The sequence below is a fragment of the Gallus gallus genome, chromosome 2 (genome assembly GCF_016699485.2).
Source record: "Gallus gallus isolate bGalGal1 chromosome 2, bGalGal1.mat.broiler.GRCg7b, whole genome shotgun sequence".
Taxonomy (NCBI): Eukaryota; Metazoa; Chordata; class Aves; order Galliformes; family Phasianidae; genus Gallus; species Gallus gallus.
The window spans coordinates 149,451,831-149,466,623 of record NC_052533.1 but is presented as its reverse complement, the minus strand read 5'-3'; the positions used below and the strand labels follow the sequence as shown (position 1 = coordinate 149,466,623).

At 60.1% G+C, this 14,793-nt stretch overlaps 1 protein-coding gene across 19 annotated transcripts in view; it reads right to left on the bottom strand.

Moving 5' to 3' along the window:
- The window catches only part of LOC121109775 (plectin-like), a 160,878-nt gene that overhangs the window by 40,665 nt on the left and 105,420 nt on the right, over window positions 1–14,793 (bottom strand). For 13 of the 19 annotated variants that reach the window (XM_046935805.1, XM_040695628.2, XM_040695629.2 and 10 more), the window contains 2 exons: window positions 8,388–8,477; window positions 2,465–2,500 (listed from right to left, as the gene is read on the bottom strand). In XM_046935805.1, the coding sequence (XP_046791761.1) occupies window positions 2,465–2,500; window positions 8,388–8,477 (126 nt within the window). The remainder of the gene's footprint in view (window positions 1–2,464; window positions 2,501–8,387; window positions 8,478–14,793) is intronic. The other 6 variants (XM_040695630.2, XM_040695623.2, XM_040695624.2 and 3 more) reach the window with 1 other exon arrangement.

Genomic DNA, 14,793 nt, shown 5'->3' with positions numbered 1-14,793 from the left:
CTATAGTGTGCCCCACAGAACCCCCCCAATCACATGGCCCTATATTGTGCCCCATGGCACGGCCCTATATTGTGCCCCACAGCACCACCCCATGGCATGGCCCTATATTGTGCCCCATGGCATGGCCCTATATTGTGCCCCACAGAACCCCCCCATGGCATGGCCCTATATTGTGCCCCACAGATCCACCCCATGGCATGGCCCTATATTGTGCCCCACAGCACCACCCCATGGCATGGCCCTATATTGTGCCCCATGGCATGGCCCTATTTTGTGCCCCACAGAACCCCCCCATGGCATGGCCCTATATTGTGCCCCACAGAACCACCCTATGGAAACACCCTATGGCATGGCCCTATATTGTGCCCCACAGCACCACCCCATGGCATGGCCCCATATTGTGCCCCATGGCATGGCCCTATATTGTGCCCCACAGAACCACCCCATAACATGGCCCTATATTGTGCCCCACAGCACCACCCCATGGCATGGCCCTATATTGTGCCCCACAGAACCCCCCCATGGCATGGCCCTATATTGTGCCCCACAGAACCACCCTATGGAAACACCCTATGGCATGGCCCTATATTGTGCCCCTCAGCACCACCCCATGGCATGGCCCTATTTTGTGCCCCACAGAACCCCCCCATGGCATGGCCCTATATTGTGCCCCATGGCATGGCCCTATATTGTGCCCCATAGACCCACCCTATGGAAACACCCTATGGCATGGCCCTATATTGTGCCCCACAGCACCACCCCATGGCACGGCCCTATATTGTGCCCCATGGCATGGCCCTATATTGTGCCCCACAGTACCACCCCATGGCATGGCCCTATATTGTGCCCCATGGCGTGGCCCTATATTGTGCCCCACAGCGCCACCCCATGGCATGGCCCTATATTGTGCCCCACAGAATTCCCCCATGGCATGGCCCTATATTGTGCCCCATGGCATGGCCCTATATTGTGCCCCATGGAACCCTCCCATGGCATGGCCCTATATTGTGCCCCACAGCACCACCCCATGGCATGGCCCTATATTGTGCCCCACAGCACCACCCCATGGCATGGCCCTATATTGTGCCCCATGGCATGGCCCTATATTCTGCCCCACAGCACCACCCCATAACATGCCCCTATATTGTGCCCCACAGAACCACCCCAAAGCACGGCCCTATATTGTGCCCCACAGAACCGCCCCATGGCATGGCCCTATATTGTGCCCCATGGAACCACTCCATGGCATGGCCCTATATTGTGCCCCATGGCATGGCCCTATATTGTGCCCCACGGCACCACCCCATGGCATGGCCCTACATTCTTCCCCATGGCATGGCCATGCGCCATGGGGCAGAGCCATAGGGCCAGCACTATAGGGCAGAGCCATGAGGCAGCGCTATGGGGCAGAGCCATGGGGAAGAGCTATGGGGCAGCGCTATGGGGCAGCGCCATACGGCCTGCACTATGGGGCAGAGCCATGGGGCAGAGCCATGGAGCAGCGCTATGGGGCAGAGCCATGGGGCAGTGCTATAGGGCAGAGCCATGGGGCAGCACCTTGGGGCAGCGCTATGGGGCAGAGCCATGGGGCAGCACTATGGGGTAGAGCCATGGGACAGTGCTATGGGGCAGCGCTATGGGGCAGCGCTATGGGGCAGAGCCATAGAGCCAGCACTATAGGGCAGAGCCATGGGGCAGCACTAGGGGATAGTACTATGGGGCAGAGCCATGGGGAAGAGCTATGGGGCAGCACTATGGGGCAGCGCCATACGGCCTGCACTATGGGGCAGAGCCATGGGGCAGCGCTATGGGGCAGAGACATGGGGCCGGTGCAATGGGGCAGAGCCATGGGGACTGCACTATGGGGCAGAGCTATGGGGCAGAGCCATGGGGCAGAGGCATGGGGCAGCGCTATGGGGCAGCGCTATGGGTCAGCGCTATAAGGCAGCTCTATGGGGCAGATCCATACGGCCTGCACTATGGGGCAGAGCCATGGGGCAGAGCCATGGGGCAGTGCTATAGGGCAGAGCCATGAGGCAGCGCCTTGGGGCAGCGCTATGGGGCAGAGTTATGGGGCAGAGACATGGGGCAGCGCTATGGGGCAGCGCCATGGGGCAGCGCTATGGGGCAGTGCTATGGGGCAGCGCTAGGGGATAGTACTATGGGGCAGAGCCATGGGGCAGAGCCATGGGGCAGTGCTATAGGGCAGAGCCATGGGGACTGCACTATGGGGCAGAGCTATGGGGCAGAGGCATGGGGCAGAGGCATGGGGCAGCGCTATGGGGCAGCGCTATGGGTCAGCGCTATAAGGCAGCTCTATGGGGCAGATCCATACGGCCTGCACTATGGGGCAGAGCCATGGGGCAGAGCCATGGGGCAGTGCTATAGGGCAGAGCCATGAGGCAGCGCCTTGGGGCAGCGCTATGGGGCAGCGCTATGGGGCAGCGCGGCGCCCCACACTCACCAGGCGTAACCTCCTGATGACATCGCGCTCCCGGGGCTGCCCCACATGGAGCGGAGGGAGGGGGGCAGAGAGAGGGGGGGCAGAGAGAGAGAGAGGGAGAGAGGGTCAGACAGCAGCTGTGGGGCACAGAGAAGCTGTGGGGCAGAGGGAGCAGCTATGGGGCAGAGGGAGCAGCTGTGGGGCAGAGAGAGCAGCTATGGGGCAGAGGGAGCAGCTATGGGGCAGACAGGGTCAGGCAGCGGCTGTAGGGCACAGAGAGCAGCTGTGGGGCAGAGAGGGTCAGAGTGCAGCTATGGGGCAGAGAGGGTCAGAGTGCAGCTGTGGGGCAGAGAGAGCAGCTATGGGGCAGAGGGAGCAGCTATGGGGCAGAGAGGGTCAGAGTGCAGCTATGGGGCAGAGAGGGTCAGACTGCAGCTGTGGAGCAGAGAGGGTCAGAGTGCAGCTATGGGGCAGAGGGAGCAGCTGTGGGGCAGAGAGGGTCAGGCAGCGGCTGTACGGCACAGAGAGCAGCTGTGGGGCAGAGAGGGTCAGAGTGCAGCTATGGGGCAGAGAGGGTCAGAGTGCAGCTGTGGGGCAGAGAGAGCAGCTATGGGGCAGAGGGAGCAGCTGTGGGGCAGAGAGTGTCAGGCAGCGGCTGTAGGGCACAGAGAGCAGCTATGGGGCAGAGAGGGTCAGAGTGCAGCTGTGGGGCAGAGAGAGCAGCTGTGGGGCAGAGAGAGCAGCTATGGGGCAGAGAGGGTGAGAGAGCAGCTATGGGGCAGAGAGAGCACTATGGGGCAGAGGGAGCAGCTACGGGACAGAGAGAGGGTCAGAGTGCAGCTATGGGGCAGAGAGAGCAGCTATGGGGCAGAGAGAGCAGCTGTGGGGCAGAGAGGGTCAGAGTGCAGCTATGGGGCAGAGAGGGTCTGAGAGCGGCTGTGGGGCAGACAGGATCAGAGAACGGCTATGGGGCAGAGAGAGCAGCTGTGGGGCAGAGAGAGCAGCTATGGGGCAGGGAGGGTCCGAGTGCAGCTATGGGGCACAGAGGGCAGCTGTGGGGCAGAGAGGGTCAGAGTGCAGCTACGGGGCAGAGAGGGCAGCTATGGGGCAGAGAGGTTCAGAGTGCAGCTATGGGGCAGAGAGGGTCAGAGAGCAGCTGTGGGGCAGAGAGAGCAGCTATGGGGCAGAGAGAGGGTCAGAGTGCAGCTACGGGGCAGAGAGAGCAGCTGTGGGGCAGAGAGAGCAGCTGTGGGGCAGAGAGGGTCAGAGTGCAACTATGGGGCAGAGAGAGCAGCTGTGGGGCAGAGAGAGCAGCTGTGGGGCAGAGAGGGTCAGAATGCAGCTATGGGGCAGAGAGGTTCAGAGTGCAGCTATGGGGCAGAGAGCAGCTATAGGGCAGACAGGATCAGAGAGTGGCTATAGGGCAGAGAGCAGCTATGGGGAAGAGAGAGCAGCTGTGGGGCTGAGAGGGTCAGAGAGTGCCTATGGGGCAGAGAGGGTCAGAGTGCAGCTATGGGGCAGAGTGAGCAGCTAGGGGGCAGAGAGAGCAGCTATGGGGCAGAGAAGGTCAGAGAGTGGCTATGGGGCAGAGAGAGGGTCAGATTTGCAGCTATGGGGCAGAGAGAGCAGCTGTGGGGCAGAGAGAGCAGCTGTGGGGCAGAGAGGGTCAGAATGCAGCTATGGGGCAGAGAGTGTCAGAGTGCAGCTATGGGGCAGAGAGCAGCTATAGGGCAGACAGGGTCAGAGAGTACCTATAGGGCAGAGAGCAGCTATGGGGCAGAGAGAGCAGCTGTGGGGCTGAGAGGGTCAGAGAGTGGCTATGGGGCAGAGAGAGCAGCTATGGGGCACAGAGAGAGGGTCAGAGTGCAGCTGTGGGGCAGAGAGAGTCAGAATGCAGCTATGGGGCAGAGAGTGTCAGAGTGCAGCTATGGGGCAGAGAGCAGCTATAGGGCAGACAGGGTCAGAGAGTACCTATAGGGCAGAGAGCAGCTATGGGGCAGAGAGAGCAGCTGTGGGGCTGAGAGGGTCAGAGAGTGGCTATGGGGCAGAGAGAGCAGCTATGGGGCACAGAGAGAGGGTCAGAGTGCAGCTATGGGGCAGAGAGAGTCAGAGTGCAGCTATGGGGCAGAGAGGGTCAGAGAGCAGCTGTGGGGCAGAGAGAGCAGCTGTGGGGCAGAGAGGGTCAGAGTGCAACTATGGGGCAGAGAGAGCAGCTGTGGGGCAGAGAGAGCAGCTGTGGGGCAGAGAGGGTCAGAGTGCAGCTATGGGGCAGAGTGAGCAGCTATGGGGCAGAGAGGGTCAGAGTGCAGCTGTGGGGCACAGAGAGGGTCAGAGAGCAGCTATGGGGCAGAGAGAGCAGCTGTGGGGCAGAGTGAGCAGCTATGGGGCAGAGGGGGCCAGAGTGTAGCTATGGGGCACAGAGAGAGGGTCGGAGTGTGGCTATGGGGCAGAGAGGGTCAGAGTGCAGCTTTGGGGCAGAGAGAGCAGCTATGGGGCACATAGTGAGCAGCTATGGGGCAGAGAGGGTCAGAGTGCAGCTGTGGGGCACAGAGAGAGGGTCAGAGCGTGGCTATGGGGCAGGGAGGGTCAGAGTACAGCTGTGGGGCAGAGAGGTTCAGAGAGCGGCTATGGGGCAGAGAGGGTCAGAGTGCAGCTATGGGGCAGAGAGGGTCAGAGAGCGGCTATGGGGCAGAGAGGGTCAGAGAGCAGCTGTGGGGCAGAGAGGGTCAGAGAGCGGCTATGGGGCAGAGAGGGTCATAGCAGCTATAGGGCAGAGAGGGTCACAGAGCGGCTATGGGGCAGAAGGGGTCAGAGTGCAGCTACGGGGCAGAGAGGGTCTGAGAGAGGCTATGGGGCAGAGAGGGTCACAGAGCGGTTGTGGGGCAGAGAGGGTCAGAGTGCAGCTGTGGGGCAGAGAGGGTCTGAGAGAGGCTATGGGGTAGAGAGAGTTAGAGAGCGGCTATGGGGTGGAGAGGGTCAGAGAGCGGCTATGGGGCAGAGAGGGTCAGAGTGCAGCTGTGGGGCAGAGAGGGTCAGAGAGCGGCTATGGGGCAGAGAGGGTCAGAGAGCAGCTATAGGGCAGAGAGGATCATTGTGGGGTGCAGATGGGAGGCGGATATGGGGCACAGGATGTGGGCCACAGAGGGGGGTCGCTATGGGGCGGCCGGGGGGTCGCTGTGGGGCACAGAGGGGGGTCGCTGTGGGGCAGAGGGGGGTCACTATGGGACAGATGGGGATTGCTGTGGGTCAGAGGGGGGTCGCTATGGGGCAGAGTGGGGTCCCTCTGGGACGGATGGGGATCTCTGTGGGGCAGAGGGGGGTCGCTATGGGGCAGAGGGGTCGCTATGGGGAGGATGGGGGTCGCTATGGGGCAGAGGGGTCGCTATAGGGTGAACGGGGGTTGCTGTGGGTCAGAGGGGCGTCCCTATGGGGCAGAGGGGATCGCTATGGGGCAGAGGGGTGTCCCTATGGGACGGACGGGGACTGCTGTGGGGCAGAGTGTGGTCGCTATGGGGCAGGGGTGTCGCTATGGGGCAGAGGGGTTGCTATAGGGTGAACGGGGGTCGCTATGGGGCAGGGGTGTCGCTATGGGGCAGAGGGGTCGCTATAGGGTGAATGGGGGTTGCTGTGGGGCAGAGTGTGGTCGCTATGGGGCAGGGGTGTCGCTATGGGGCAGAGGGGTCGCTATAGGGTGAACGGGGGTCGCTGTGGGTCAGAGGGGCATCCCTATGGGGCAGAGGGGGATCGCTATGGGGCAGAGGGGTGTCCCTATGGGACGGACGGGGACTGCTGTGGGGCAGAGTGTGGTTGCTATGGGGCAGGGGTGTCGCTATAGGATGGACGGAGGTCACTGTGGGGCAGAGGGGTCGCTATAGGGTGGATGGAGGTTGCTATGGGGTAGAGTGGGGTCCCTCTGGGACGGATGGGGATCTCTGTGGGGCAGAGGGGGGTCGCTATGGGGCAGAGGGGTCGCTATAGGGTGGACGGGGTTTGCTGTGGGGCAGAGGGGTTGCTATAGGGTGGACGGGGGTCGCTATGGGGCAGAGGGGTCGCTATGGGGTGGATAGGGGTCGCTGTGGGGAGGACGGGGGTCGCTATGGGGCAGAAGGGGGTCCCTATGGGGCAGAGGTGTCGCTATAGGGTGGATGGAGGTCGCTGTGGGTCAGAGGGGGGTTGCTATGGGGCAGAGGGGTCGCTGTGGGTCAGAGGGGGGTCGCTGTGGGGCAGAGGGGGGTCGGTATGGGGCAGAAAGGTCGCTATAGGGTGGACAGAGGTTGCTGTGGGGCAGAGGGGGTGCTATGGGGCAGAGGGGGTTCGCTATAGGGAGGACGGAGGTCTCTATGGGGCAGAGGGGTCGCTATGGGGCAGAGGTGTCGCTGTGGGTCAGAGGGGGGTCGCTATGGGGCAGAGGGGTCGCTATGGGGTGGACAGAGGTCGCTGTGGGGCAGAGGGGAGTCGCTATGGGGCAGAGGGGGGTCGCTGTGGGTCAGAGGGGTTGCTGTGGGTCAGAGGGGGGTCGCTGTGGGTCAGAGGGGGTCTCTATGGGGCAGAGGGGGGTCACTATGGGTCAGAGGGGGTCGCTATGGGGCAGAGGGGGTCGCTATGGGGCAGAGGGGTCGCTATGGGGTGGACGGAGGTCACTGTGGGGCAGAGGGGATTCGCTATGGGGCAGAGGGGGGTCGCTGTGGGTCAGAGGGGGGTCGCTATGGGGCAGAGGGGTCGCTATAGGGTGGATGGAGGTCGCTATGGGGCAGAGGGGGGTCGCTCTGGGTCAGAGGGGTCGCTATGGGGCAGAGGGGGGTCGCTATAGGGAGGACGGGGGTCAGTATGGGGCAGAGGGGGGTCGCTGTGGATCAGAAGGGGGTCGCTGTGGGTCAGAGGGGGTTGCTATGGGGCAGAGGGGTCGCTATGGGGCAGACGGGGGTCACTATGGGGCAGAGGGGTCGCTATGGGGCAGACGGGGGTCACTATGGGGCAGAGGGGTCGCTATGGGTCAGAGGGGGGTCGCTGTGGGTCAGAGGGGGGTAGCTATGGGGCAGAGGGGTCGCTATGGGGCAGACGGGGGTCACTATGGGGCAGAGGGCTTGCTATGGGGAGGACAGGGGTCGCTGTGGGGCAGAGGCGGGTCGCTATGGGGCAGAGGGGTCGCTATGGGGCAGAGGAGGGTCGCTGTGGGTCAGAGGGGGGTAGCTGTGGGGCAGAGGAGTCGCTATAGGTTGGACGGAGGTCGTTGTAGGGCAGAGGGGTCGCTATAGGGACCACAGACGTCGTTGTGGGTCAGAGGGGTGTCGCTATGGGGCAGAGGGGGGTTGCTATGGGTCAGAGGGGTCGCTATGGGGCAGAGGGGGGTCGCTATGGGGCAGAGGGGGATCGCTGTGGGGAGGATGGAGGTCGCTGTGGGGCAGAGGGGGGTCAGTATGGGGCAGAGGGGGGTCGCTATGGGTCAGAGGGGTCGCTATGGGGCAGAGGGGTCGCTATGGGGCAGAGGGGGGTCGCTATAGGGAGGACGGAGGTCGCTGTGGGGCAGAGGGGGGTCGCTACAGGGAGGATGGAGGTCGATATGGGGCAGAGGGGGGTCGCTGTGGGGCAGAGGGTGGTCGCTATAGGGAGGATGGACGTCGCTGTGGGGCAGACAGGGGGTCGCTGTGGGTCAGAGGGGGGTCGCTATGGGTCAGAGGGGAGTCGCTATGGGGCAGAGGGGGGTCGCTGTGGGGCAGAGGGGTCGCTGTGGGGCAGAGGGGGGTCGCTATAGGGAGGACGGAGGTCGCTGTGGGGCAGAGGGGTCGCTGAGGGTCAGAGGAGGGTCGCTATAGGGAGGACAGAGATCGCTGTGGGTCAGAGGGGGGTCACTATAGGGAGGATGGAGGTCGCTGTGGGGCAGAGGGGTCGCTGTGGGGCAGAGGGAGTTCGCTATGGGGCAGAGGGGTCGCAATGGGGCACCCACCAGAGTGTCCCCCGAGAGCACTTCGAGCAGTGAGATGAGGTTATGGCCGTCCCGGAGGTCCTCGTACAGATCCTGGATGTGGCGCTGCGCCTGCGGGCAACGGGGGGCACAACAATGCTTGGGGGGCACAGCATGGGGGGCACAGCATGGGGGGCACAGCATGGGGGGCACAGGATGGGGGGCACAGCATGGGGGGCACAGGATGGGGGCACAGTGGGTGGGGGGCACAGCATGGGGGGCACAGCATGGGGGGCACAGTGGGTGGGGGGCACATCATGGGGGGCACAGCATGGGGGGCACAGCATGGGGGGCACAGTGGGTGGGGGGCATATCGGCATGGGGGGCAGGTAAGGGGGGTGTTGGTTGGGGCGCACAGTGGTTGGGGGGCAGCTTATGGGGGGTGTTGGTTGGGGGGCACAGTGGTTGGGGGGCACATCATGGGGGGGGCGTTGGTTGGGGGGCAGTTCATGGGGGGTGTTGGTTGGGGGGCACATCAGGGGGGGCGTTGGTTGGGGGGCAGCTTAGGGGGGGTGTTGGTTGAGGGGCACATCGTCATGGGGGGCATTGGTTGGGGGGCACAGCATGGGGGGCACATCGGCATGGGGGGCAGGTAAGGGGGGTGTTGGTTGGGGGGCACATCAGGGGGGGCACAGCATGGGGGGCACAATGGTTGGGGGGCACAGTGGTTGGGGGGCAGCTTATGGGGGGTGTTGGTTGGGGTGCACAATGGTTGGGGGGCACAGTGGTTGGGGGGCAGCTTAGGGGGGGTGTTGGATGTGGGGTGGGTTGGTGCCCTATAGATCCCAATGCACCCCACACATCTCCCAGTGTGCCCCATAGATCCCCATGTGCCCCATAGATCCCAGTTTGCCCCATAGATCCCCATGTGCCCCATAGATCCCAGTGTGCCCCACAGCTCCCAGTGTGCCCCATAGATCCCACTGTGCCCCATAGATCCCAGTGTGCCCCACAGCTCCCAGTGTGCCCCACAGATCCCACTGTGCCCCATAGATCCCAGTGTGCCCCACAGATCCCAGTGTGCCCCATAGATCCCAGTGTGCCCCACAGATCCCAGTGTGCCCCATTAATCTCAGTTTGCCCCACAGACCTCACTGTGCCCCACAGATCCCAGTGTGCCCCATGGACCCCACTGTGCCCCACAGATCCCAGCGTGCCCCACAACTCCCGGTGTGCCCCATAGATCCCAGTGCCCCATAGATCCCAGTGTGCCCTATAGACCCCACTGTGCCCCATAGATCCCAGTGTGCCCCACAGCTCCCACTGTGCCCCATAGATCTCAGCGTGCCCCACAGCTCCCACTGTGCCCCACAGATCCCAGTGCCCCATAGATCCCACTGTGCCCCATAGACCCCAGTATGCCCCATAGATCCCAGTGTGCCCCACAGCTCCCACTGTGCCCCATAGATCCCAGTGTGTCCCATAGATCTCAGCATGCCTCACAGCTCCCAGTGTGCCCCATAGATCCCAGTGTGCCCCACAGCTCCCACTGTGCCCCATAGATCCCCGTGTGCCCCATAGAACTCAGTTTGCCCCACAGACCCCACTGTGCCCCATAGAACCCAGTGTGCCCCATAGATCTCAGCGTGCCCCACAGCTCTCAGTGTGCCCCACAGCTCCCACTGTGCCCCACAGATCCCCGTGTGCCCCATAGATCTCAGTGTGCCCCACAGCTCCCAGTGTGCCCCACAGACCCCACTGTGCCCCACAGATCCCAGTGTGCCCCATAGATCCCCGTGTGCCCCATAGATCTCAGTGTGCCCCACAGATCTCAGTGTGCCCCATAGATCCTCGTGTGCCCCATAGATCTCAGCGTGCCCCACAGCTCCCAGTGTGCCCCACAGACCCCACTGTGCCCCACAGATCCCAGTGTGCCCCATAGATCCCAGTGTGCCCCACAGATCTCAGTGTGCCCCATAGATCCCAGTGTGCCCCACAGATCCCAGTGTGCCCCATAGATCTCAGTTTGCCCCACAGACCCCGCTGTGCCCCATAGATAACCGTGTGCCCCATGGACCCCACTGTGCCCCACAGATCCCAGCGTGCCCCACAACTCCCGGTGTGCCCCATAGATCCCAGTGCCCCATAGATCCCAGTGTGCCCTATAGACCCCACTGTGCCCCATAGATCCCAGTGTGCCCCACAGCTCCCAGTGTGCCCCACAGCTCCCACTGTGCCCCATAGATCTCAGCGTGCCCCACAGCTCCCACTGTGCCCCACAGATCCCAGTGCCCCATAGATCCCACTGTGCCCCATAGACCCCAGTGTGTCCCATAGATCTCAGCATGCCTCACAGCTCCCAGTGTGCCCCATAGATCCCAGTGTGCCCCACAGCTCCCACTGTGCCCCATAGATCCCCGTGTGCCCCATAGAACTCAGTTTGCCCCACAGACCCCACTGTGCCCCATAGAACCCAGTGTGCCCCATAGATCTCAGTGTGCCCCACAGACCCCGGTGTGCCCCATAGATCCCACTGTGCCCCACAGATCTGTGTGCCCCACAGCTCCCACTGTGCCCCATAGATTCCCATGTGCCCCACAGCCCCCAGTGTGCCCCATAGATCGCAGTGTGCCCCATAGATCTCTGTGTGCCCCATAGATCTCTGTGTGCCCCATAGATCCCCGTGTGCCCCACAGCTCCCACTGTGCCTCATAGATCCCCGTGTGCCCCACAGATCCCCGTGTGCCCCACAGATCTCAGTGTGCCCCACAGATCCCACTGTGCCCCATAGATCCCAGCGTGCCCCACAGCTCCCAGTGTGCCCCATAGATCTCAGCGTGCCCCACAGATCCCACTGTGCCCCACAGACCCCACTGTGCCCCATAGATCCTCGTGTGCCCCACAGATCTGTGTGCCCCATAGATCCCAGTGTGCCCCACAGATCCCACTGTGCCCCATAGATCCCACTGTGCCCCACAGACCCCACTGTGCCCCATAGATCCCTGTGTGCCCCACAGATCTCAGTGCCCCACAGATCCCAGTGTGCCCCACAGATCTGTGTGCCCCATAGATCCCGGTGTGCCCCACAGCAGCCCCTATTGCAGTGCAGGGTGAGGTGTGACATGGGGGCACACACACATGTGCACTCACACACACACGTGTGCTCACACACACATACGTGCACACACACGTGTACAGACATGTACAGGCACGTGTACTGACACGCACAAACATACATGTGCGCTCACACACACACGGACATACATGTGTGTACAGACACACACGTGAACTCACACGCATGCATGTGAACTCACACGCACACGGACATACATGTGTGAACAGACACACACATGTGAAGTCACACACATGCATGTGCGCTCACACACACAGGGACATACATGTGTGCACAGACACACACACGTGAACTCACACGCATGCATGTGAACTCAGATGCACACGGACATACATGTGTGCACAGACACACACACATGAACTCACACGCATGCATGTGACCTCACACACACACGGACATACATGTGTGCACAGACACACACACGTGAACTCACACGCATACATGTGACCTCACACGCACACGGACATATGTGTGTGCACAGACACACACACGTGAACTCACACACACATGGACATACATGTGTGCACAGACACACACACGTGAACTCACACGCATGCATGTGAACTCACACGCACACGGACATACATGTGTGCACAGACACACACACGTGAACTCACACGCATACATGTGACCTCACACGCACACGGACATACATGTGTGCACAGACACACACACGTGAACTCACATGCATACATGTGCGCTCACACACACACGGACATACATGTGTGCACAGACACAAACACGTGAACTCACACACACACGGACATACATGTGTGCACAGACACACACACGTGAACTCACACACACACGGACATACATGTGCATACAGACACACACACGTGAACTCACACACATACATGCGCGCTCACACGCACATGGACATACATGTGTGCACAGACACAAACACGTGAACTCACACGCATACATGTGAACTCACACGCACACGGACATACATGTGTGCACAGACACACACACGTGAACTCACACGCATACATGTGCGCTCACACACACATGGACATACATGTGTGCACAAACACACGTGAACTCACACGCACACGGACATACATGTGTGAACAGACACACATACGTGAACTCACACACATACATGTGCGCTCACACACATGGACATACATGTGTGTACAGACACACACACGTGAACTCACACACACGGACATACATGTGTGCACAGACACACACACATGAACTCACACGCATGCATGTGACCTCACACACACACGGACATACATGTGTGCACAAACACACGTGAACTCACACACACACGGACATACATGTGCGTACAGACACACGCACGTGAACTCACACGCATGCATGTGCGCTCACATGCACACGGACATACATGTGTGCACAGACACACACACGTGAACTCACACGCATGCATGTGACCTCACACGCACACGGACATACATGTGTGCACAGACACACACACGTGAGCTCACACACATGCATGTGTGCATACAGACACACGGACATACATGTGTGCACAAACACACGTGAACTCACATGCACACGGACATACATGTGTGCACAGACACACACACGTGAACTCACACGCATGCATGTGCGCTCACATGCACACAGACATACATGTGTGCACAGACACACACACGTAAACTCACACGCATGCATGTATGCTCACATGCACACGGACATACATGTGTGCACAGACACACACACGTGCACTCACACGCATGCATGTGACCTCACACGCACACGGACATACATGTGTGCACAGACACACACACGTGCACTCACACACATCTACATACACACACATGCACACACACACATGTGCAGTCACACACCCACACGCACTCACACACATGTACACACACCCATGTACACACACCCACATGCACTCACACACATGTACACACACATGTACACACACCCACATGCACTCCCCCCCCACGTGCGCTCACACACATGTTCACACACACACATGTACACACACACCCACGTGCACTCACACACATGTACACACACACACATGTACACACACACATGTTCACACACACACATGTACACACACCCACGTGCACTCACACACATGTACTCACACACATGTGCACACACACATGTTCACACACACACATGTACACACACACACATGTACACACACACATGTACACACACACCCACGTGCACTCACACACATGTACACACACACACACGTACACACACACCCACGTGCACTCACACACATGTACACACACACACACGTACACACACACATGTACACACACACACATGTACACACACACATGTACACACACACATGTACACACACACACATGTGCACTCCCCCCCCATGTGTACTCACACACATGTACACACATGTACACACGTGTACGCACACACACACGTGCACTCACACACATGTACACACACACACGGGTGCACTCACACACATGTACACACACACGCATGTTCACACACACACATGTGCACTCACACACATGTACACACACACACACATGTACACACACACACATGTACACACACACACATGAACACACACACACATGTACACACAACACACATGTACACACACACACATGTACACACACACACATGTGCACTCACACACATGTATACACACACACATGTACACACACACACATGTACACACACACACATGTACACACACACCCACGTGCACTCACACACATGCACATACACACACACACGTACACACACACACATGTACACACCCACCCACGTGCACTCACACACATGTACACACACCCACTTGCACTCGGACACATGTACACACAAATGTACACACACACACATGTACACACGCACGTGCACTCCCCCCCTCGTGCACTCACACACATGTACACACACACACATGTACACACACACACATGTACACACACACATGTACACACACACCCACGTGCACTCACACACATGTACACACACACATGTACACACACACACGTGCACTCCCACCCCACGTGCACTCACACACATGCACACACATGTACACACACACATGTACACACACACACACGTGCACTCACACACACGTACACACACACACATGTACACACACACACACATGTGCACCCCCCCACGTGCACTCACACACATGCACATACACACACATGTGCACTCCCCCCCCACGTGCACTCACACACATGTACACACACACACAGGTGCACTCACACACATGTACACACACACGCATGTACACACACACACATGTACACACACACCCATGTGCACCCCCCCCACGTGCACTCACACACATGTACACACATGTACACACACACACACACATGCACACAC